The 24,160-nt window shown below is 46.0% G+C and overlaps 3 protein-coding genes across 4 annotated transcripts; 2 read left to right on the top strand and 1 right to left on the bottom strand.

The window, feature by feature from the left end:
* Positions 1-18: 18 nt before the first annotated feature.
* Positions 19-3,376, top strand: LOC135809896 (syndetin-like). Its single transcript, XM_065323341.1, is given in 2 exon segments — positions 19-717; positions 719-3,376. Coding segments are annotated over 2 exon segments (2,628 nt in total). The 5' UTR covers positions 19-235; the 3' UTR covers positions 2,865-3,376.
* A 1,436-nt stretch (positions 3,377-4,812) lies between these two features.
* LOC135809894 (general transcription factor IIF subunit 1-like) lies at positions 4,813-9,454 on the bottom strand. The gene is made up of 3 exons (XM_065323339.1): positions 8,371-9,454; positions 6,888-7,079; positions 4,813-5,788 (listed from the first exon to the last, which is right to left on the bottom strand). The coding sequence occupies exons 1-3, from the start codon at positions 9,289-9,291 to the stop codon at positions 5,309-5,311; spliced, it is 1,593 nt and encodes a 530-aa protein (XP_065179411.1). The 5' UTR covers positions 9,292-9,454; the 3' UTR covers positions 4,813-5,308.
* A 2,406-nt stretch (positions 9,455-11,860) lies between these two features.
* Positions 11,861-23,134, top strand: LOC135809905 (cAMP-dependent protein kinase type II-alpha regulatory subunit-like). Of its 2 annotated transcripts, XM_065323350.1 has the most exons (15): positions 11,879-12,065; positions 12,417-12,464; positions 12,630-12,682; positions 12,763-12,846; positions 14,509-14,550; positions 14,929-14,993; positions 15,640-15,673; positions 16,322-16,383; positions 17,387-17,480; positions 18,399-18,452; positions 19,609-19,683; positions 20,109-20,171; positions 20,820-20,871; positions 22,053-22,121; positions 22,520-23,134. In XM_065323350.1, the coding sequence occupies exons 1-15, from the start codon at positions 12,053-12,055 to the stop codon at positions 22,651-22,653; spliced, it is 942 nt and encodes a 313-aa protein (XP_065179422.1). In that variant the 5' UTR covers positions 11,879-12,052; the 3' UTR covers positions 22,654-23,134. The 2 variants fall into 2 exon arrangements, with proteins under 2 accessions (XP_065179423.1, XP_065179422.1); XM_065323351.1 differs by lacking the exon at positions 12,763-12,846 and having other exon boundaries at positions 11,861-12,065.
* The last annotated feature ends 1,026 nt before the right edge of the window (positions 23,135-24,160 follow it).

The raw sequence follows: 24,160 nt of genomic DNA, 5'->3' as shown, positions 1-24,160 counted from the left end.
CAGTGCACTGTCATGTACAACGGCGCATGCATGATTCCAAGTGTACATCATTTACATGAATTCCATACTCTTGATGATTCATATCAAGAGTTCATAAACTCTTGTTCATATCCGGTATCCGTGTCCTGTGCCATGATTCAGTACAGTCAGACCTCGCTTATCCGGTCCTCGTTTATCCGGATCGGGTGTCTAATAAAATTTAATAATAATGTGTTCACTGACATGATGAGGAGAAATGGCTCCAAACCTCCTCGACAAGCTACCTGATGAGCTAAATTCTCAAGCACTGCTTGAACAAGTACTCAAGCTACGGCAGGAACTGGATGCAGTTAGCAAGAAATTGTCAGATTTGGTTTTAGAAAATCATGCATCATATGTTGAGGAGCTCCAAAGGGTCACTGACATTCAGAATGCTCTGCAGATGGCCACCATGGTGTGTCTTAATGGCAGGAGGCAGCTCGCCCAGTCCAAGAAGGATGTAACCAAAGGTGGTCTTGGAGTGTTGTCGAATCATCGCAAACGATTGAAAATCCAACAAATCATGCGCACCTTACGGACCATCAAGACCCTCCAAAGAACTGATATTCGTACTCAGGAAATGTTGGAACAGGAAGACTATCCTGCAGCAATTCAGCTGTGCTTGGAATGTCAGCAAGCTGTCAAAAGCTACAAGAAGTACCACTGTGTCAGTGAGCTGGGCTCGAAGCTGCAGGATACGCAAGTCGAGTGAAGATCAACTGGACCGTGTCTTGGCGCAATCCTGCACTGCATTCGATGTGCATCGCTATGATCGTGTTCAGACGGCATACCGGCTTCTCAGCAAGTCGCAGATGGCCATGGATCAGTTGCTGATGCACTACACGCAGACCCTGCACAACCGTTCATTTTCCATTGTACTTCAGTTTGCTGAGCGGTGCCGACACGATGCAAAGAGCGGCCCATTGAACCGCCTGCCGTACAAGGATCTGTGCTCGAAGATGGACAGCAAGTACTTTGTGCCATGCCTGATTGACCTGCGCAAGAGTCTGTGGGAAGTTCTGCATTGCTACCATCGCACAGTGAAATGGCATGAGCGACAGGACAAGATGATGGATGAAGACGAAGCACTGCGCAACGATGCTGAGCTGCAGTACAATCGCTCCGATATCAATGAGAAGCTAGAGCATGGCAAGACGAAGATCTGGCAGGACGTGAAACAGCGCGTGAAGCCTTATCTGCTGGGAACGGATCTGTCTAGCTTCCAGTTTGACAACTTCATCGCGGTGCTGAACGTGACAAATCGCCTGATATCTGTCGGTGAGGAGGTGTGCGGCGACAAGTCTGCTGACCTTCAAGATAGCGTGCGCTTGCAAAGCTTGAACTACTTCAAGTCGTTTCATAGCGTTCGCATGGATGAGCTGCGTATGTTCCTGGAGAATGAGATGTGGGATGCGTGGCCCATGCGTGCCTCCTTCACCATCTATTCTTTGAAGGAGTTTAGCTTTCTGCGCTCTAGCTCCACGCTGAGTCCGACAAGCAAAATCCGGAACCTGACCGACGGGTTTTTCATGCGATGTTCCCAACATGGCAATCCGTTTGATGATACGGACGAGGAAGATGTTGCAGAAGAGCCTCTGGTAGTGGCTGATGAGAATTCGCCCAGGGCCACTCGGCGTCTAGCAAGTGATGACGAGCCCGAGGAGTTGAAACGTGACTTTGTGGACGAGGGTGATCACCACGCGCCAACGAAGAAAAGCAAGCGTCCCCAACCTGGCCATTGCAAAATTGAGGAGGCTATGGAAGGACCCATCTGTACCAACACAACGCTAGGTGTGATGCGCCTATTTGGCAAGTACATGTGCATGATGGATGTGCTGAAGCCGATCGCATACGACGTGATGATTTTCTTGTCCCAGCTGTTTGACTACTACATGTATGCTGTGCATTCTTTCTTCGCCAGAGATGTGGCTGTGGCTGACAGCGGGCCTCTTAGCCTGAGCAGCAAGATGAAAACCACACTGAAGCGCATTGAGAACAACCTGATCCTTCACATGGATTCAGCAGGTGTTCCTCCGAGCAGTGTGACAGATGAGATTCGAGTGCAAGCGCCGGCTCTGTCCACTATGATTCCCCTGGATCAGCTCTCCTCGCTGTATGGCCTAACTCGCCGAATGACGGCCGTCGAATCGCTAGTGTTCCTGGCATCGCAGTTCGAAAGTCTTTTGCCTCACCTGGAAGTATTTGTACCGCAGTCGAAACGTGCATTCCTCTCGCAGTTTCACTCCCAGACGGTGAGCATTGTCCCTGAGCTGCGACAACCCGTCTATTGTGGTGTGGCTGACAAGATGCTGGATACGGGCCGCTTGCTGCAGCAAATGTTGTCAGTCAAGTGGGACATCAGGGATATTATGTCTCAGCACAGCCACTACATCGACTACATCTTGGCAGAGTGTCAGGTGTTGAAGCGGCGTGTCGACGAGTGGAACAGCATCACACCAATGCCCAAGGTAGTTCTGAACGTAGTGTGGGCACACATCCTACACACCATTAATCACACCTTCGTCGAGGGCTTTGCCAGCGCCAAGAAGTGCAGCAATGAAGGCCGAGCGCTGATGCAGCTCGACTTCCAGCAGTTCATCATCCAGATTGAGAAGCTGCTGACACTTCGGCCAATTCCTGAGCGCGAGTTTGTGGATACGTACATCAAGGCTTTCTACATGTCCGAGGCGGATATTGAGCCTTGGCTGCGTGATCATCGCATGTACTCCACCAAGCAGTTGACGAGCTTGGTGCAATGTGGTGTTGGTGCACACATCAACAAGAAAGCGAAGAATCGCCTGATCAACCTGATCGAAGACATGGAGAAAACCAGGCGTCCAATGTAGGTTGCTGAACAGAAGAGCTTTTAGCCATGCCATTGCTCTTCTTCTCTTTTCGTTTTTTCTGGTTCCGAGTTTCACTCCTCAAGCGTGTTGAGAGATTCAAAGCCATTATCTTTGCCGGGTACGTTTTGTTTTATAGGGTTTACCGAGTGTTAGCGGCCGTCGTGAGTTCCCTTCGGGAACAGACACGATAATTTATTTATTTATTTTATTTGTTTTGTTTTTATTCACTTATTTTGCACTTCAACGTAGTAACCAAATTCTTATGTTAACGCTCATGAAACTTCACCCTCCACCTGTCACCACCATGCCGAAATATGGCCGAAAGCGGTCGCAGTGTTTTATTGTGAACACAAGACACTCATGAAATTTAATTAGTTGACCTTGTTTTATTTCGGTGGACGAGCTTTGCATCGATTTTGGCACCTTTTTGTTTTGTATATTTTACTCTATTTTTTGTCGACTGTCTATTTTTCTTGTTCTTGTAAAATGTTCTGGCTGACTGAGGCAATGCTAGCCTATCATAATTATGCCAATTGTGTGTCGGTGTTTGAGGGGTGTGCGATTTACCTTCCTTGACTGCCAGGTACAGTGCTGCTCAATGAAATCCAGTCGTGTCACTCAAGTACGCACCGCGGGTGTTGCGCAGCCCTAGACTAGGCTAGAGCTGCGAAATGGTGCAAAGCGCAAACTTGAGTGACGTGACTGGATTTCAGTGAGCGCATGACTGCACATGTATCTCCACTTTTGAGATGATTGTAAACTATATCATATGAACGAATGGATTGTGAAACTGTGCTCTTCCTTACATGATAACGACTTGTAGTTGTAGATATGCACGGTCGGGCGCCACTTATCGGAATGTTGATCACTCGCGCATCCAAGTCGTCCAAACACGTTGATCAACCGAATCTCAGAGTGTACATGTAGACCCGATATCATAGTGATTGGCTCTCGCTATCTGTATGTCACAATTTCAATCTTGCCCGTACAGAGTGCGTGCAACGGTGCAGTGCCAATTTCATGCATACAATTATTTTTATTCTTAATTACTGGGATACTTATTTAAATTATTCATTAGCTTGTCCAAACAGGGACTGCGGTGTTCGATCCCCGAGGTTTTCGGAAAACAGACATTCAAAGGGCTATTGGTGTACAGCTATGTAGGTGTACGAAGCCGGATGAGTCATGTAACATTGCACACATGCTGTAGGTGTCAATCAGGGAGCGGGGTTTTCAAGACTCCCTGGTGTCAATCAATAATCGGAGGGTACAACAGCTCCCCAAGATTCATTTGACATCCATATACAGTCGAATGTCACTTATCCGACCACTTCGGGAATCAGGCATGTTGGATAACTGAATATGTTGGATAACTGATATCATTTGTTATGTGCATATATGACTGGATTTCACTGATTTATGTACACAATACCCAAATATATTCATGCATATTCCATGCACACATACATGGTAGCATACTTGACCACATCTACTTCAAGAATATGCATATTACACCGTATAATATACAAAAAAAGTTTGTTTTTATTTATTTTTTAGAATTTTACTGTTGAGAATTATAAAATTACCACTCCCGGGCTTGTCGGATAACTGGCGTCCGGATAAGTGACATTCGACTGTACTTTCAAAAGGAGAAGATTGAAGTGAAACCATAAAGAAACCTGTTGCTTCATTGTATTGCGAAGAGGGCATGGCAGAGCAGTGACATTTCACAATCATACTAGCATGCAAACCCATGGTGGAATAGACAGTATCGAGCAACTCAAACACCCATTAAAATCGCAACAACACCAACAGCATGTTCATGTAATATTGAATGCATTTTAAAAAACTACTGATATCAGCACTATTTCAAGGACAGTGGCTGGTACGGTTGCTACGCGCAACTGAGCTTGATCCATGCCAATCATCATCACATTCCTCAAGGACCTCGGGTCGAATGGGAATATCACTGCAATGCAGTTTCAAAACAGAGGAAGCCAGCTCTACATCTGTTGAAGGATAGAACGAAATTCAAAATTTGAAAACACGGCATAAAAACGGAAGGTCAATGGTGAAACTTGGATAAGAAAGGCGCAAAAGGGAACTACAGATTTTCGACTGAAAGCTTGCTGGTCTGACAAATTGACAATAACTTATAAATCAGCAAGTCAGAGGAACCATACACAACTTGAAAAACAATGCGCAAATATGTACAACTATTGGACCATAGATATGGGTGTCATGTGGGTACAGGGAACAATCCCTATGTACAGGAAAACAAAAGAAAAACAATTGTTCTAAATTGATCCATGATACAATCAATAGAATTATGTACAGGAACATGTACAAAGAAAGCAAACCACAACATATATACATACAGGTCGATCTTTTGGGCTTGTGGCACTTACTGCTGTTGTTGTTGCTGTTGCTCCTGCTAACAGCATTCATTTCGATTTGATGGACAGGAGGGTTTTGTCGCGTACCTTTTCACGATCTGGATTGATTTTCCGCAGGATTTCACCCAGCACCATAACCAGCCGCTCCCCATCCATATCGGTCTTGCCCTTGAACTTCTTCAGAAGGTCTTTGGTCGTCATGGGCTTGCGAGACAGATAGCGCCTTACTGCTTCCTCGGTGACTTCATCTTTGCCACCCTTTGATTGTGCAGCAACTGCAGCGGACACTGCCGCAGCAGCACTGACAGCCGAGGCCGCAGCTAAGCTGGTATTGGCAGACACACCGGCAGACTTCTTTTTCTTGGCTGCAGGCTCGTCACCGCCACCAGCATTGGCCTTGCTCTTTCCTTTTGATGGAGCCTTGCCCCGTCTCTCTGCAGCTGCCGGTGAGGGCACGGGTGTGGAGTTGAGGGATGATGGTCGGGGAGAGTCTCTGCCGCCCTTTACTCCCTTAGAGCCACCTTTCGGCTGAAGAAAAGAAAGCCAGACACAGCAACAACGACAAAAATGAGGAAGCTGAACTAAGAATACCGAAGTTGTACGTAAGGCGAGACCAAAAAAAAATAGAGATTCCCGGGCCCTCCCGCACCAAAATCAAGCCAAAGCCAATTTTTTTTGGAACAGTTCATACACGTACAATACTGATCATGTGAGTAGATCTGTGACGTGGAGTCACACAAACCCGAGCTTGTATGACTCCCTGATGTACAGATCAGGGCCATCGTTGGCTGAAATATAGAAAAATTAAACGGGTAAACAGCGTACCTGTTGTCTGTAAAAAAATTGAATAAAATTACCGGAAAATGCTGTAAAAAAAGTTCAACATGGCATGCACACATATTATAGTCATGTACATACATGGGAAAAAAATAAAAAATAAAATTCGCCCGCCCGCACCAATTTCACATGGGTCCTGCCCGGGAATCTCGATTTTATTTTGGTCTCGCCTAACATAAGTAACATAACCCCAAATGGTCGAACTGCAACCGATTTTCTGGACATGTGACAGGCAGGAGTTTCCTACTCATGCTTCCTAATGTGTCCATAATGCTACTTCAGTACATATCGTGAGAGTCCTATGCTCCATGCACAGCATTCGACTTGTATATCTCCGGCGCTAGGGCCAGCTTCCCCCCCCCCCCCCCCCCAACTGAGTAATATTACCGTAAAGTACCACCAGAGCGACCCACCTTCATTTATAGCCAGGGAAAGGAAAATCCTATGGCCCAGTGTGACGAAGGTCATCCAATGGAAGAACGGAGTACACTAGGGTCAAACATGGCCCTGTACCAGCTCACTGCTCGTGTGGACCTGATTGCAACTCGAAGGTGGAATGAGTACGGGTTGACTGCACCACATACAATGCGAAAATAAGTTTAAATTACATACTTAGGACTCTCTCATTTGCCCCAAATCCAAGACCTTGGAGAGGTCCATGTGGCAGGGCGCTCTCGCGGTACTTTACGGTCCTAGTACTTCCTAGACTGATTCCTAGAATGGTCGGTTGGATTGGACAACAAGCAGCGCTCATCCGAAGAGGCAGCCTAACAATACACAGTGGACATACCGCTCCAATCTTCTTTGCAAGCTGATCATCATAGTCTTCCTCGTCTTCCTCCTCTTCCTCAGAGCTGCCATCTGTCCCCTGGGTTTTACTCAGCAGCTTCTTAGTTTCACGTCCACTCTTGGTAAGGTCATCTTCACTACTATCATCCTCATCACTTCCAACCTCACTGTGAGATTCAGAGTCCTCTTCGTCCTGACAGCAAGGAAAAACAAACACAAAAAAACACAAAGAAGAACAAAATTAATATGACCGGAGTACCAGGTGGCACATAGCAAGTCTGAAGCCTTTGCACTTTTATTAAAGTACGGGCACTGGCTACATCTATACACATACTGACCAGCCGCCAAAATCTCAATCCCTTGACAAGATATGCAGAATCCCTGGATTTCTCTCAAAATCCCTGGATGGCACAAAAACAAGTGAAAAAGAGCCTTTCCCGCCAAAACAACGTTCGACGTTTGCAGATCAGCGTACTCGTACAGCACAGTTCGACCCTTCACAGGCTGCAGTGCAGTTCGATCAGTCGGCGCCCGCCTGTCAGTGCAGATCTTGCAGCCTAGGCTGTTCAGATCTTGAAAGTGCCATGCACAGTTCGAAGTGTGAGTGGGCACCGTACATATTTTTGAAGAAAAAAAACGGGACATTCGAAGAGAATCCATGGAGTTTCAGGAAAATCCTGTACTAGTATCAGACAAAACTGTGACTTTTCCTGGAGTTTGCTTGAAATCCCCGGGACCCCGGGAGTAGTGTGGTTTTCCCGAGATTTTTCCGGGAAAACCGGGAGGGTTGGCCAGTATGCATACATGTATACTGGATCTCCAGTCTACAGAAAACATGTCTAAGCCGACCACTCAAGGGACTGGCAAAAGTGGTCCCCTTCGCTTGTTGGTCCCATATCCAGGTTCAGTACATCATGTGACCATGTTTGTCTTCATATGCAGGTGATCTATCATTCTGATCAGTATAATTTATATATTATTAGAAGTCGATGCTGAGTTGTTCATACCGGTAATTTGAGGGAGATGAAACAGGAAAATCTGGAGAAAAATAGACCGTCACCAACCAGGACTCATTCCAGGGACCCTCGCTTATGGCCAGAGATACTCTACCGCTACCAACGGCAGTGTATCCTGCTGGGAAGTGATCCCGAGAGCTTGCCGTGACGTGGGAAAGACGAAAAAATCGATTCACACGGCATGATGCACGTACAGTACCTGTAGTACATAACAGTCCACGGAATGCCCCCCCCCCCCCCTATGGCACCGGGATAGCCAGCGGGATTCGTTGGCGCCAACATTTGAGTTCATGTGACTGAATCTCCACCGCAGCATCACGCACGGGATGAATCCTGCCGTCGTGTAGATCGCCTCTAAAGGCCAGCGATACGTGGGAGAGAACTCAAGAGATAGAAAGCGGGCAGCTATTCAAAGGTGAGCGGTGACGGGTGATAAAGCGAATTTCCAACAAAGCTTGCTCCACCTACCTGTTCCTTTTTTTTAGCCACCTTCGGCTCTGAATCCGCATCTGCCGCTTCATCATCATCATCAGAAGAAGTATCAGACATGTAGTCAACCTCCTTGGACTGCTTGAGATCGGCATCGTCAGAGTCTTCGTCACCCTCTTCAGACTCCTCGCTGCCATCATCCTTCTTCTTCTTCTTGCCTTTGCCTTTCGCCTTTGGCTTTCTGGCTCTTGTCTCACCCTCAGCACCGGAGCCTTCGGAGTCGGAGTCAGAGTTCGCCCAATCTTCATCCTCACGCACCTGCAAGCCATCTCCCATGAGTGTTTTCACGTTGCGGCCACTGCCTGCAGCAGGAGCAGACGGTTCACTGACGGTTTTCGTGTCTTCACCATCAGCTGTGTCTTGCATGCGCTTCTGCATCATAACAGCAAAGTGATTTAGTGTCTTGTGTCGCTTCTCAAACTGTTCCTCGGCCTCTTCCACTGATAAAGTGTCATAACTAACATTCGGCGTGAAATTGTACCAGCTATGGACAGGTACAGCCTCAAACGTGTCACCGTCTACCTCTCGGAACAGATAATAGGAGGCAGACTGCTGAACACCCCCCTCTTTACGACCAGTATATTTACTCTTATCCTTCTTCTTCCCACTTCTCAACAGCCAGGGGAAGTCATCAGCAGATTGGGGTTTGCGGAAAATGCCTCGTTTGCGCCTCCGCGCTTCTTCTCGCTGCTTCTTTCCATATTCACTACCAGCACCGTACTCTGGTGCTGTTTCCTCCTGGACAACACCAACAGGTAACTGTCGCTCCAGTCGAGGATTTTCCAATTTTGTGACGTCCAACCCACCAGGCATGGGGAATCGCATAATGTGACTTCGGGTAGACTGATCGCAAGTCAGCTTCACCGAATATTCCTTTGTCACCGAAGCCGATCGATCCATGGTGGCAACTGCTCTCTAATCAAACGCAGAAATCACTAGTAACTCTGAACAGCTGGAACAAGTTGAGGCAACTATTACTTACTTATTGTTGACCAAGAAACATCACCATGAACTAGTACTGTCCCGACGAAGTCTTTTCGCATCTTGAATTTGAAAGTCTTGAAAATACAATGACATGATGCGCATGCATATGCGCATGATGATTGGATTTTCAAAAATTCACAAAACAGAACCGACTATGCATATACGTATACCACGGCTGTTAGCTGCACTTGGATCGCGGCAACTTAGTTTTCTGCACGTGAACCATGAAAAATCAATGCATGCTCATGCATGTTCATGCATAACCAGTCAGCTGGCCTGCTCGCCCACGCATTTGACAGGTAACAATTCCATCAAATTTGAGATATCGCTTCGTTCTAAGTCTCAAAACAGTTCTAAAGTCACCAAACCACGCTGGTAATCGATGGCTATTCAATGTTAACCCTTTAAGAGCCGCCCATACTTGAATGCGTCGTAAACGACGCATTCAAATGCAAAACTTCAAAAGATCGTAACTCAGTCCAATCTCGCTCAAATCCAGTGATCAAAATATCCAGGGCAAAGAGAAAACTCTCACCTGTCGGGAGAAACAATCCGCGAAGCGCTGCGAGCTACGGTTCCTGAGATAAATCACTTGTAAGTTGAGCCGCGATCGGGGCAATTTCAAAAGCGCGCAGTTCGACTTTAGTATTGAGAATTTTGAGACTTTTCGTCACGCTGGTTTGCTTTAATTTGCACGGGTTTCACTGTTGATATTGTCAAGAGTACACAGCGAAAAAATTGGAACTCCACGATCGAGTGAAATGAAATATCTGGAGCGGGACGCAATTGGACGCATTTGGGGCATTTTTCGTACTGTCGCTGCGATCTAGCGCTGGATAGACGGTGTGCTGGGTATCATGATCGACCTCATTCTCTTCCTCTCGCGGAGACCTTTCCAAGAAGCCCTAGATTGTGAGAATTGAGTGAGTAGAACTGAAGCTATAATCCAAGGAACACGAAAAAATGCAGAATATTGAAATTTTCCTGTGGCTCTTAAAGGGTTAACATCTTCAGGAAGACTTCAGCCGTTTCCCGAGAGTTTGGGCATCGTTGCCGTTATTTTTCACGGTGTTCTTCTTCCTCCTGTCTGGAGCTGCAATTGCATCCTGGAATTATTTGAAAGGTATTTCGTGCAGGCTGTGGGGGGTTCCAACTACAAACAGGCATAAACTGACATCGCTATAGGATAACTGGTAACTTTCACCCTTCAAGGAGGTAGAGCAATGAGAATTTTTTTGTGGCGGTCGTCCAATTTTTGTGGCGGTCGTGGCTGTATTTGTGCACTTCCAAGGCTTTCATTCTGCCTGATACTACTCTCTACTGTATGGGAATCGTTGTTTAGGCACATGTAGCTGTCTTATTTGGTAGATCTGCTGTTTTCAATCACTTGGGACACTTTTTCTAGCCTATTTGTCTTTCGTTCGTGCCATCTATCAGTTTTGTGGGGTGCCTTGACCTGTATTTGTGAAGTTCTCGAGTAAAGACCCTAATTCTTGACTGGAGTCACGTCTTGAATTGAATTTGCTGGGCGAGCCCTCGTCCACGCAGGTGTCCTTATCGTAATAGTCAATATCTGCTTGCTGGACGGACTAGCGGCTAGAACAGGGATGACCAAACGGTCCAAGTGTCGTACTAGTACACGATTGTTTCCATCATCGTGAAATGAGCGTTGTGGAATTGCAGTCGTCTGCCTTTGGCACTGAGGACATGAGGAGAGTTGATTGTTACTTCTGCTCAGCAATGAAGCGATCATCAGCTCTCTTTGTTCTAATTATTGAGGGGACATACCGGCATCGCAATCAAGTAAAGATTAGGCAAACCTCGCCAACCTCCAAAGAGAGTCGAAGATATTATTTTCCCCAAATGCAAAGACGATCTTCGTGAGTTTGTGACTTGCATTTGCGTGCATACATGAGCAAGTCACGAACCACGGCACGTGCGCGGTTACCATGCCATCTCGAACCGACGCCATCTTTCTAAGTTGCCGCTTCTTGACAGCCGTGATACATGTATGCACATTATGCGATGCACGCATGACATTCCACGTCATGTACGAGTACGCGCTCAAGCTCTGACGTGACTTTTGGAGTTGCATGCATGCGTGTACCAGTGGTGTACAGTACCAGTGTACGTTTGTCGTTGAAAATATTTTTGACGTCATGATCCGGGCTCGCGTGAACGTTCAAACGTTACGTTTGCATTGCTTTGCACGTCAAGACTAGACAAGAGTGCGAGGCTCAAGGCCCAGTCCGGGGGCGTTTTTATGGATTCTACCAAGAGTTCATAAACCCCCACTCTTTTGTAGTCTTGATTCTACGAGTACTGCCGATCGAGCACTGATCATAATGCACAATCTCTGCATCCCTGGCCTGGACTAGTCCGTAGTCGACTGAACACTCGCGACTCGGTACTCACTGGACTTGCAGGGGCTTTGCATTTGGGGGATCAGTTCGTTCACGATCACCGACCGTGTGATCTGTTCGGTATTTTTTGAGTGTGAGCAAGCTGATCAAAGCAGTGATCAAACGGCGAACGGTCATACCTTTCTACAAGTACTGTGCCTCCTGCACCCTACTCAGGACTCTGTTCTCTGTTGTGTTCAAGCACAAGTTCTTCAGAATTTGTGCGAGTCCTTCTTCCTCTTTTCTCTTTGCTGAACCCGGGGACAAGTACAACGATGTCTGACGAAGGTTAGGCTTTCACAGGGATATATTGGTGCTGAAATTTTACTTTAGCTTGTCACTTTACCCATCCTTTGCCGACACGCTCGTTGCTAACCCCCGGTTCTGAACCTTTGTCCACAACTCCCATCTGCATTCTTTGTTCACCTTGAGGCTTCGGGTTCCAGAAGCGAGCTGCTGATAAACTTGGTATTTAGCATGAGACTCCGGTTGGAGTTAAGCCTTTATGAGCAGCATCTTCCGTTTGCCCCATCAGCTGCCACCCTGTCCAGCTTCCCATGCTGTGGAATTTTCTGCCGGAATGAAGAATCATTCGTTTGTGTTTTTGTCTCTCTTTGTATCTCCAATGTGGCTCTCCAGAGGATATTTCAGGCCCCCCTCCCTCGGCTAGAGGCCGTCGTCAGTCAGGTACAGCTGAGCTGTCTTGCTTGTTGTGTTCTGTTCCACGTTTAGCCTCTTGCAGTCATTATCCTCTGATTACTTTTGGCGACGCACCTGTGTGATTTTGTGTCTTGCCATTACGTATTCACTGAGTCGTTGAACTGTTTGCTGCCGATTCTCATTCGTGTACAGTTTGCGCTGAGCCTTTCAACCCTAACGCTGTTGAAGACGAGGACACACCAAAGGTCAGGAATGTTCGTGCCCTCAGTGCACAGCTTTTATGTTTAACCTCAGATATGCTGTAAATACTTTTCGGTGTTTGTAGGTTGTCAACCCCAAGACAGATGAACAGCGTACTCGCCTTCAGAATGCGCTCAAGAGGTTGTTCCTCTTCAAACGTCTTGACATGGTATGGAGCTTTCAGTCTGTGATCAGTCAGTCAGATTTGTTAATCCCTTGTGTTGTTTTGCTAATGCCACTGTGCTGATCGTCGTTGCTGAACTCTGCCCTTACATTTTATTATTTTTATTTTGTACAATTTCTGTCCTGAATCCACGATTTCTCACTTTCTGTTTTATTCAATGTATTCCAAAGTTGTCGGTGTCGAGTCAACAGACATAAAGCAGAGGAAGAATAGATCCCTGTATTATCTTCTGCGAAGTGTTCAGCAGGGTCTCCGCAGACGTTACACACTAGGATGAATTTGTGGTGACCAGGTCGATACATGACAAGCCATGGAGACTGGTGTGGGCTAGACAATTATTTACGACTTGATCTAAGCCAAAGCAGGAGGAAACAGAGATGGGCACCAGATAGGGATGTTGGGTCGGATGAGCACTAGTGTCCATGATTAGCGGTGTAGATCTCCTGTGTGACAATTGGCTGGGCGGAGTTGATGGGCATGGCCTGCAGTGCATTCTCCATCCCGTCACGGCCCACAATGACGGCAGTGATGGAAGAAGTGGGTTGTCGATATGCGGCGCAGACAGTTAGGGGTCGGAGAGGTCTGGTCATCGGAGCTCAACCTAGACAGATTCAGCAGTTGTGTACTCGGATCTGCACTCTCCTATATCACCGAGAACGTGTGTGTCCGAGCTAGAACGGCGATGCTACCAGAGTAACCATGACTGCACTGTTGATTTGCAATTCGTGGCCGGTCCCGCTGAAGACACGTGTACATGTACCCCTGATAAGAAATGGTGATGGCGGGTAGAGCCAAGTCTCACTGAGGCATCCGGTGTCTGGTAGCAGAGAGTGAGCGATGAATCGCCGATGATAAGTTACTTAGGGCATGTTCGATTGTACGAATCCATCAGCCCCGAACCCGGATTCGCCAAATTTTGTACATGTTCGATTGTACGAATCCGGATCCCGAGAGCACGGATTCGGATCCAGTCAACCCACCTTCCAGAGACGTATTCGACGGATTCATTTCCATGGTACGACTCGTATCTACTCAAAACTCCCAATATGCGTACACCAGTGGTACACTAGGTCAAGAGTTCACCAGAATGCGTACAGATACTACGGGATGAGCTGTAGCAACGAGGTTGCTAAGGCCTTGAAACAGATTATCGGTTGTGCACATTCGATTGTATCCGTCTGATCGAAGTGATCTGATCGGCGGGGATCGGGATCCAGTTTCCACAATCGAATGCAGCCTTACCTCTTGCACTTTATTGCAGTATGTGATGTGTTACGCCCGTCACTGTAATTTTTAATGTGGCCCTAGTGTGTCAAATGAATTTATTTTCTATTTCTGAAGAATTCTAGAGAGTTTCTTTTTTCAACCAATGTTCAGAAAACGAAGCGAGACGTTTTTCATGTCCACTGGGCCTCGCGGGAGGACCCCAAAGGCCCATGTCTTTAGTCTGTTTGGATGTTGATGAGCCCTCGTAATGTGAGCACCCAACATCAAGATTCTACCTTTTTCTGTGCAGTGTACAAATAAGTGACGTGGAGAAAATGTTCAATGTTCGCTTCACCATTACTGCAATGGCATTGCCGGCTTCTTTGATCCATTTGTTTTTGCTTAGTATATGTGTTGTCTTTCTTTTCTCTAATACTCCAGGAGCAAACTAGTGAGGTTATGGATGCCATGTTTGAGCGAAAGGTCAGTGATGGTCATCTGCTCTGAGGTATAGTGCTGCAGCCATTTCCTATGCTGGCAAGTCGTTTCCACGTCGCTTGCACAAGAAAATGGACACTCTTCTGTGACATTTTTTAAGTTAAAATTATAAAGCTTCTCATGGGAGGCAGGCAAGAATAACGCTGTATATTACATGTTTTCTCTTCTACTTTTCACGTATGGCAGGATCTTGACCTCCGCCGACTACCCACCGTCTCGCACCCTACTTTCCTGCGTCAACCCCCCCCCCCTTCTATTTCACAAAAACGGGTGTACTCGCTTTGAATTTCTCACTGCAACATTTCAATTTGGGCTTTATTGCCTTATGTATCATTTGCTTTGATGTTTTGTGTGCTAATGTAGGTAACTGCAGAAGAGAAGGTCATTGAACAAGGCGACGATGGCGATAACTTTTATGTCATTGATGGGTAGGTGGTATTTAGTTGTGTGTACTCTATGTGAACATCTTAGTACTTTATGTTGCTGCTCTGCATGTACCTCCAAATTGCACAGCCAAGTAGCGGACTCTGTGAAGTTTGTTGCGACTTGGGGCAGATCAAACATATAATTATGCTGAAATTTTTTGAATGTATAATATCAACAGTACATAACCCCAAGAGTGTGCAACTCCAGCTATGGGGTCTGCGACGGCAGAACTTCACATCATGTGATGAACCCGTGCACTCTGTGCATGATAGATACTGGGTTGTACGCAGCCCAGCTTTGGGTTTAACTCTCTTGTGGTCACTTTGCACTGTTTGCCAGCGTAACCTTTTGAACCATGTCACGTCATGTGAAGTTCTGCCGACGCAGCACAGCATAGAGGTTGTGCAGGCGGTTGCACACTCTCGGGGGTTATGTACACTTGGTAGTATGACTGTCCTGACACGAATCCGCCAATCGTGTTCCGACTGCTTTTTGAACGAAAAGTGTGAAAACTCGCATTCCAGTTTAAGACACCGAAAATTGTTCTTGCATGTAAAATTCGTCATGCTAGGCCTCCGTATTATCCCCATTGTTTATGGTATACTCTTCAATTCTCAACGTGTATTTTGTTCTTTCTTTGTTTTACAGTGGAAAATTTGATATTTTCGTCAATGAAAAGAATGTAAGTGATGTCACCTTTCACAGTCACTACAATGTAGCTTGGTACGACTGTGTGTGTGTAGTTTGTTGTGGTTGGACAAGTATCGTGCGCTTTATACAGTATTGTCTGGTGTAAACTACTTGCAGTTTGGCTTGGGATTCCACGTGATGATGCAATATTGCATTGTGGACAGCTATGGTTGGTGACCTTATCTTGGAATGTGGGTCACATCAGCAACTAAAAGCAGTTTAATCCAGACTGCTGTCTGATGCCAGTGAACGGGGGTTTCAGAGTCGCAGCCTACCCTGTTCTTGTTTTTCTTATAAAATCGCTATATAATTGAGCCACCATGTACACACCGGTATCCTGTACCCGGTGGAACTCTGCCTTTTCCTTCTTCGTACTGTCTGTACCCTCAAATACTACTGCAGCATTTTTAATAGCAAGGCGGGCTACAGCTAACTTTCATGCTCTCCAACTACGAGCTAATTAATACTAGGATTCGAAGATTTCCCTGTGTAGTTTTGCGCTTTCTCATCCTGTGAAGTAACGAACAACCAGAACCACCGAAATGAAGGGCTATGTAGCATCACAAACAGCGGTAACTGCTTTAGTGGGTCTGACCTTGATTTTGGTATTTGGTGATGGCGGTTTCTGTTTCTCTTGTAGGTCGGCTCTTACAATGAAGAGGGTAGCTTTGGTGAGCTCGCACTCATGTACAATACGCCGCGGTGAGTTTACGGCTGCGACTTTTTTTTCCGTCCTCCCTCTTTCTTCATTCTGTTCACAAATGGATTCAATCACCCCTGTCGAATTGTGTTGATGTTTGTTTATGTGTCCATGCCGCCTGGAGTGTTTTGCCGGTGTCTTGCTCCTTGCCATGTCCCCCACGTCCGAGTACACCATGGTGCAATCAACCCCGTGAATAACGACCTCTGGTATTATACCGTATACTGTATAACACGTTATTTTCGGGGGAAATTTTAATTTCGGTAATTTCAGTAGAGAATTCAGGCACCTAAATTTGGATTACACCTAAAAGGCACTAGAGTATGCACTGTATATGAATGGTAGGCTGGTCACCTAATTCTACATTACACCTGAAACCTGGCAGGTCCCTGGTACCGAAATTAAAATACCGTATATTCTCTATTATAAGCGCCGTGCTTATATTTTTTCAAAACCCCTCTACCCCGTGCTTATATTGGAGACCGCGCTTATATTGGAGACCGTGCTTATATTTTTTCAACCAATACATCCGTACAGAGCAAGAAGAAATACATGCTAGATATCATGCATCCCGCATTGATTTCCACCAAGACCGTGCTTATGTTTCGAAAGGTGCTCACAGTGTGCTAGTAATGGAGACTTGTGCTTATAATAGAGAATATACGGTACACCTAAAATTACATGATATCCAGTAGCAACTACTTTGGACCTAGTGACAATTTTACTGCATATTTTCTACATTGCGAATACCAACACTTTTCTCATGCACAATCGGGCGTCATTCTTCTCAAGGTTGACTGGTGTATACTTACACCGTCACGTGAAGTTTGCCTCTGGAGGCCAATGTGTAAAGCTGCTTTGGCTGGGTACCCTGGTGTGCTTGTTCATTCTGTCGGGCTGATCTTTTCAAGAGTGTTCTTGTGGCGGGGCCTGATCCATTGGAAAGACATCTCCAGTTATGTCATAATCTGTACTTTTTGTGGTGTCATGTCTGTGCTGTTGCAGTGCTGCCTCTATTGTTGCTACTACTGACGCCACCATCTGGGGATTGGACAGAGCAACGTTCCGTAGGATTATGCTTGTAGCGGCTTTCAAGAAGGTATGGTGGGTGGGGACTATGCACATCATGAGACTCCGTTGTAAAGTACAAGTACACACTCTTTGCACCGGTTGGTGATGTGGTTCTGTTTACGAACGATTCCTGCATCCTTTTCATCGTACACAGTTGCCAGCTCCCAAATGAGTGAGCATGTAGAACCACAGCTACCACTTGTCATGCTTAAGCTGTGTTCACAACTGGCGCGTGGACGCGGTACGCTTGCGGTTCATGCGCCCCCAAACGCGCGCTCAGCCTTTCACAAAAAACAGCAATTCGAGTCGTATTTAGCGCGTGTGACACCTTCGAGTACTAATTTGTTGACCCCCCCCAGTCAAAGTGACTGGCATGTACGCTGATACGCGCCTGATACGCGCTGAAACTTCCAACATGTTGGAATTTCCATTTCGGCGCGTTTCCGTACGCATGGCGCCCCAAAAGCCAGCAAAAATACGCACAAACGCGTGGTTTCACGCGTACACGCGCCAGTTGTGAACACAGCTTTACTTGTCGTCATCTAGTGTTTGCAATGAAATTATTTGTACTACTTTTGGACAGCTTGACTGTACCGTGCTGGGCTTAACCACACCCCTAGTCATTTCTTTTTTACTTTCCAAGAAGAGTGGCCAAACTGCCGTAACTCTGTCAAATAGTAACTGACTCCAGCGAAAATACACCGTTAAGAGGTCCTTTGCTCTGCTTCCCAAGGTTTTGGATGATCGGGTGGCTGCATATTCCGTTGCCAACAGTTGTGATGTCACACTTTACAACCCTGTTGCTTTGATAATGTGTACACTGTATCATTACGCATTGCTTGTGGTTGCAAGGAATGGTGGTGGTGGTGGTGCATGTGTGTGTGTGTTGGTCTGTCTACTGGTCCTCACCCAGCTATTTGCCTTATCTGGTCTGTCTTCTGCTTAGCGCAAGATGTACGAGGAGTTCTTAGAGACTGTTCCCATATTCTCTTCGTTAGAGGTATGTTGAGACTTCTTTCTATCCTTCTAATGTCCAAGTACAGCTATGTGTCGGGTGCACATGATTTCTTATGCTCATATTATAGAGCGTAACGTCTTGTGGGCTGCGTTCATTTTGGTAACAATTTACAGGCTTCTATCTCTTTGTCTATCGTCAGTTAGTCCTATACCGTAATTCCGCGCATATAAGCCCACGGGCCTATATCGGGATATAAGCCCACGGGCCTATATCGGGATATAAGCCCACCTCCGTTTATAAGCCCATGGGCTAATAAGTAGAATCAAATGCAACTCGCGTGTCAAGTAGAATTTTTCACAATATGGACTCTTTCTCCCATGGTACAGCAGGTCAGTGCAGTTTACCAGTAGAGTATGGTAGACCCACTATGACCACGGACTTGTACTTTTTCGTGAACCTTCAAAATTTGAATATTGGCCCATGGGCTAAAAAAACGAACATGCATTACTGGATATTTTATCCCCAAGTTGCATTATTTCACATATAAGCTCATGGGCTTACATGCGCGGAATTACGATAGGTAGGATTTGCCTTCAAGGCACTTTTTTTCTCTATGCTCGAAATGATCGCGTGTGATCAGGTATCATAACACAATCACTGGGGATTCTCCTCTCAGCACATTTTCATGCCCTTGAACATATTCATCGGTCTAAGCTTCCTCACAGGCACTCTTGCCAGTGCAGTCAACACAACCGTAAAATGAAGTTTGTCGTAGCCAGTAGTCCTGGACTTGACGGCTTTCACGCCCTCTTCTTGAAAGCCTATGTTGGAGCGAGCGAAAGCATATCCTGCCATCAACTCAATTCCAACAAAGGAACATGGTGCATGGGCGCTCAGGAACATTGTACTGCATGGTTACCCAAATGCTAGTAAGGGAAACCGAAAGATGCTGTTGCTACACGTGCCTACCTCTGCGTTTAGTCATTTGTGTGACCATGTACTTCAGTAGGACGATCTTCTCGAGCGCCCTGGTTGGGCGTGTGGTGCATTGTGTCCATTTATGTTCTATACTACAACAGACTCTACCTGCCTGTCTCCACTTTCCAAGCTGTGTATGGCCAAGGATTGGGATTGGCTACCGGTTGTATGAAACATATTTCTCATGGTTTGGTCTGTGTGTTGCTTGTGTCCTTCTCAGCGTTACGAGCGTATGACTCTCGCCGATGGTCTCTACTCGGAAAAGTTCTCTGATGGGGCTACGATCATTACACAGGTATGTGGTTGGTTCTGGTATTGATTCTATTTAATATGTCCGCTGCCGCGACTGTTCTGTTGCTATCAATTGTTTTCTTTCAGAATCTCTCTTTCCCTCTCTCTGCCTAGAACCTGTTGTTCAACAGCTGGGTTGCATGCTGTGGTTACAACAGCTAGATGTGGTTATGGTGGCGTGTCCCTAAGTACTGTGGTGGCATTTAGTACTGTTGAGAATCATTCCAAACATGCTTGCAAGTTGCCTTGTTTCCTTATCAGTATTTGTCGGTTGAGATTGTCTTTGCCCTTGTGTTGGTATTCACTATTCAGCACATGTATCTATGTTTGTTGTTTCTGCTTCTTGGACTTGTGTGGGTGTGTAGAAGTTGTGAGTGGATTTCATCGGTTTGGGCTAAGCTTGCTCTTTCGTTTGTTGCATATGTGCAGGGTGAGGAAGCAGATAAATTCTACCTTGTTGAGAGAGGAGAAGTGTCCATCAAGATGCAGAAGGTAGGAGCCGAGGTTACGACGTCTACAGGAAGTCTGTGTGTGCGCGCACGTGTGTGTCTGTGCGTGTGTGCGTGTCAACACGATTGTTCGCACTTTCTGCTTTGTTACTTAAATCGCAACTGATATTCATTTGGCTGGCAACAGCCATATAACTTAGTCACTATAGTCACAGGTTTGTTTCCTAGCTGGCATAGCTTTACACTGCATGTTTATGTTACCTGACGTGCTTCTCGGAGAAATACTACAGTCTGACCCCGCTTATCCAGTCCTCTTTTATCCGGGTCCCTCGCCATCCGGAAGAGAAAAAAGCTGGTTACAGATTTACAGCATACGTGATGCATCCAACATAACCGGTGTTCGGTTATCCGGTTCCCTCGCCTATGCGGATATTTGTGTGGAAAACGGATGTGTGCGGGCGAGGCCTGACTGTATTTTGAGCCAGTGCACTTCCATTTCAACAAGCTATGTTAGACATAGCAACTTGTGCTGGGACTGCAGCATTCACCAGCTTGCAAGGCTGATGAATTGATCGCCACTAATTTTAGCCTGTACTATACCACACAGCCGATTGAAGTGGCACACACGTACACACATTCACACACTCACACTCATTCACACACATCTATTTGCTGTTTTTGGTTTTCTCAGGACGATGATGTCAAGGAGGTTGCCCACTTACAGAAGGGCGGATACTTCGGAGGTAGGCTTGATGTGCCGATGTATTATTTTGTTGTTGTGCAGTTTGGCATTGTACCGTGCTATTCTCATGGAGGCCATACGTCCAGTGAAATTAGGAGTTCACGAAAACTAGTCATTTCTCTTCAAACCCCCCTTGTTCCTTGTCTTTTTTTTCTAGCCATGCTCGCACATACAAGCTTTGCATCCATATTTTTGAGAAACGAACAGCCGCGCAACCCCCAAATGAACAAAATGTCACTAAAGCCGATCTTCACATTTAGGGGTCGTCGCAAAAGTTTTTTTGTCGTCCCTGAAGCAAACATGATTCATTGGGGGGGGGGGGGGGGTGCGAGCCAAAATCGCAAGTCGACCGACACTGTACATATGACATGTACATGCATGCAATTTTCGTCGTCCAGCATAGCAAGCTGTGTTCCTTTCAGAGGGAGGGGGTCCAAGTACGAAATGAACGATGTTCGTTTCAGGGACGACAGAAAACTTTTGCGACGACCCCTTAGTATGCAATATGTATATCAAAATGCCAGGAATTGACTGCAGATGCGCATGTGCGTACTTCATATGGATTTCAGATGTGCATGTACATCAGGAAGTCGTAAAAATGTACATGTACACGTACATACAAGTCATCAAGCGATGGACAGCCGATTCATTGCAGCATGTACATGCACATCATACTTCTGCTCTGCAGTACAGTGTACAACACGCGTGGCCCGGAGATCATCGCATGTGACAAAGACATGTTCCATGCATGCCCGTCCGCCGGATACAATCGGAATTGTACTGGGAAGTCGTTATACTCGCTGCATATTCAGGTCTTCGGGCACCAAAATGTGTCACTAAATCCGATCTATCGTTATACCCGATCTAAAATGTACGAAGATGCCTTCCTAAGCGACTTGGGCAAAAGAATTGTGTCCCTAAACTCAATCTGTCGTTATATCCAAGGTCGTTATCTGTATCTGTATCTACGCTACTTCTTCTCAGCCCCTAATTATTTTGATGTAAGAAATAATTGTTGTGTTCTTCATGTAAACGTTTCTTTCCGAGCACTCGATAGTGGCAAGGCTCGCTGGAAAGCTTGATGGTGTGCTCACTGCGCTTCTACTTTTACAAGAGTTTGACCTTCACACATCGACAAAGATACAACCCTGTTCTTATTCCTACCTTTGTGTCTTTGTGTAGAACTTGCGTTGGTAACGAAAAAGGAGCGTGCTGCTTCTGCTTATGCAGTCGGCGATGTCACCCTAGCGTGTAAGTGGAGTTAGACTTGTCTGCTGTCTGCTGTGTCCTATAATTCTCCCTCTTTCTTTATTCCAATTTTCTTATCCTGCTCCTCGCTTTGTGAATCGGACTTCGTAGTTTTCTGCCGTTTCACCCTATTCATTCCTGTGCAGTACTGTAAGAGTTGTATCTCTAGGGGCACAAGGTCTAGAATCTATCGTTAACTCAAGAGACGTTATGAGTATGTTATTCCTTCTCTCCTCTATGCTATAGAGGTAGAAGACAGGTGTGTGCTGGCAGGGTCGTTAAACGCAGTAAAACGTTGTGCCTGCTAAGTGGGGATTTTTTTGCAAATCGTTAAATTCTGGACTCGTCACACTCCCAACTCTTACAGTAATCAGATTCCTTTCTATTGATGATTTTTGCAGGCTTGGATGTTGGAGCATTTGAGCGTCTCCTTGGTCCATGTATGGATATCATGAAGCGCAACTTCACCAATTACGAGGAGCAACTGGTCAAGATCTTTGGTACGTCCCTCAACCTGACCGATGTGCGTACATGAGCATGACATATTGCGTTGATAGATAGATTGATTTCATCAACGTACCCTTCATCATCATCATCATCATCTTCATCATTATCTACACCGCCCAACCCTCCACATATAATTGCTGCATATGCGGCGTGCCCTGTTTGGCTGGTCCGTTTCACCTGTGTATGTTTTAGGCATACAATGCAAATCGAGTAAGTAAGTAGTATTGATAGTAGTAGTAGTTGTGGTATGAAATTTTTAGACCCATTGCCGAAAAGGTTGGGCGCTGCTGTTATGTTCTTTTTCTTCCGGTTTGTCCTGTGCACTATATGGTATAGGCGTATTCAGTGTTTTACCGTCCCGATTGTGTGAGTGTGCGAGTTCTGTGTGTGTTTGTGTGTGTCCGTGCGTGCGCGTGCGTATATGTCTCCATGCTTTTCTGCTTTTGCTACTTGCTTCTTTCCCATAATTTTTGTTGTGCGAAAATAAACATGAGAAATGTCTGCTGTAAGTTGGTGCTGAAGCAGCGTGTGGGTCACTACCGTACTAACTTTTTCGGGTGGGTATTACTGACTTTCGGGGCACGAACTAACTTTCGGAACTGACTTGTGTGTAGTGGAGAAGTTATTTTTCACATAGATGTACATACATCTGACGCCTGATCATGGGGTGGTGGCGTCCCACGGAAGCGGAAAGGTGGTTCTTGACCAGGGAGTTGTACGACTCCTTGTTCTTGACCTGCCCGGTACGCGAACCCTTCGAGTTAATTCTTTATTAGATGTACATGCTAGTGGCAGCTATGCAGTGTATGTGCGAACCATACCGGAACTTCGGGCAGTATGGTTTTCAGGCTGAACGTGACTTCAACAGATACCGTATTATCTCTAATATAAGCACGGTCCTTTATTTTTTTCAATCTACCTCCGCCGCGTGCTATTATTGGAGACGTTCCTTTATTGGAGACTGTTCCATTATTATTTCAACCTCATTTCAGAGGCATGTTGCCATGCCAAATTCATGCCAAACACACACATTTCAGGGTTTTTTCGCCGGTACAGATAATGAATTTACACAGTGTGCTTATAATGGAGACTGAGCACTTTATTTTTTGAATGCCGCCCCAAGGTGTTCTATTATTGGAGACGTGCTATTATTGGAGACTGTGCTTATATTAGAGATAATACGGTAGTCAAACTCAGACTCAAAGGGATGAAGGAGGGGGGGGGGGGGGATTTATTATGGGCGGGTACTTATTTGCGCACTTTTACGGCAGTGAACATCAAAACTATCATACGAGAAGAAAATGAGATACAATAGACAGCAACACCGCGGAAAAAGCACAATACATGTAGTCCCCGCTGTCAATGCAGGTAGAGAGTGCCAAAGGAATGCTACATAGATGGGCGGATCAACTGAGACAGTTCAGGAACTGCAAGAACTTGAGGGAGCCAGTCTGCACCGTGACACTGCACAGGAATGGCAATAAGTTTCCGATTATTGTTACCTGTAAATGGTGGTGTGGTCAGTTGCTTTTGCT

Source organism: Sycon ciliatum, chromosome 2 (assembly GCF_964019385.1).
Source record: "Sycon ciliatum chromosome 2, ocSycCili1.1, whole genome shotgun sequence".
Taxonomy (NCBI): Eukaryota; Metazoa; Porifera; class Calcarea; order Leucosolenida; family Sycettidae; genus Sycon; species Sycon ciliatum.
Note: the sequence above shows the minus strand (reverse complement) of the source record. Positions and strands in the feature narration are given on the sequence as shown.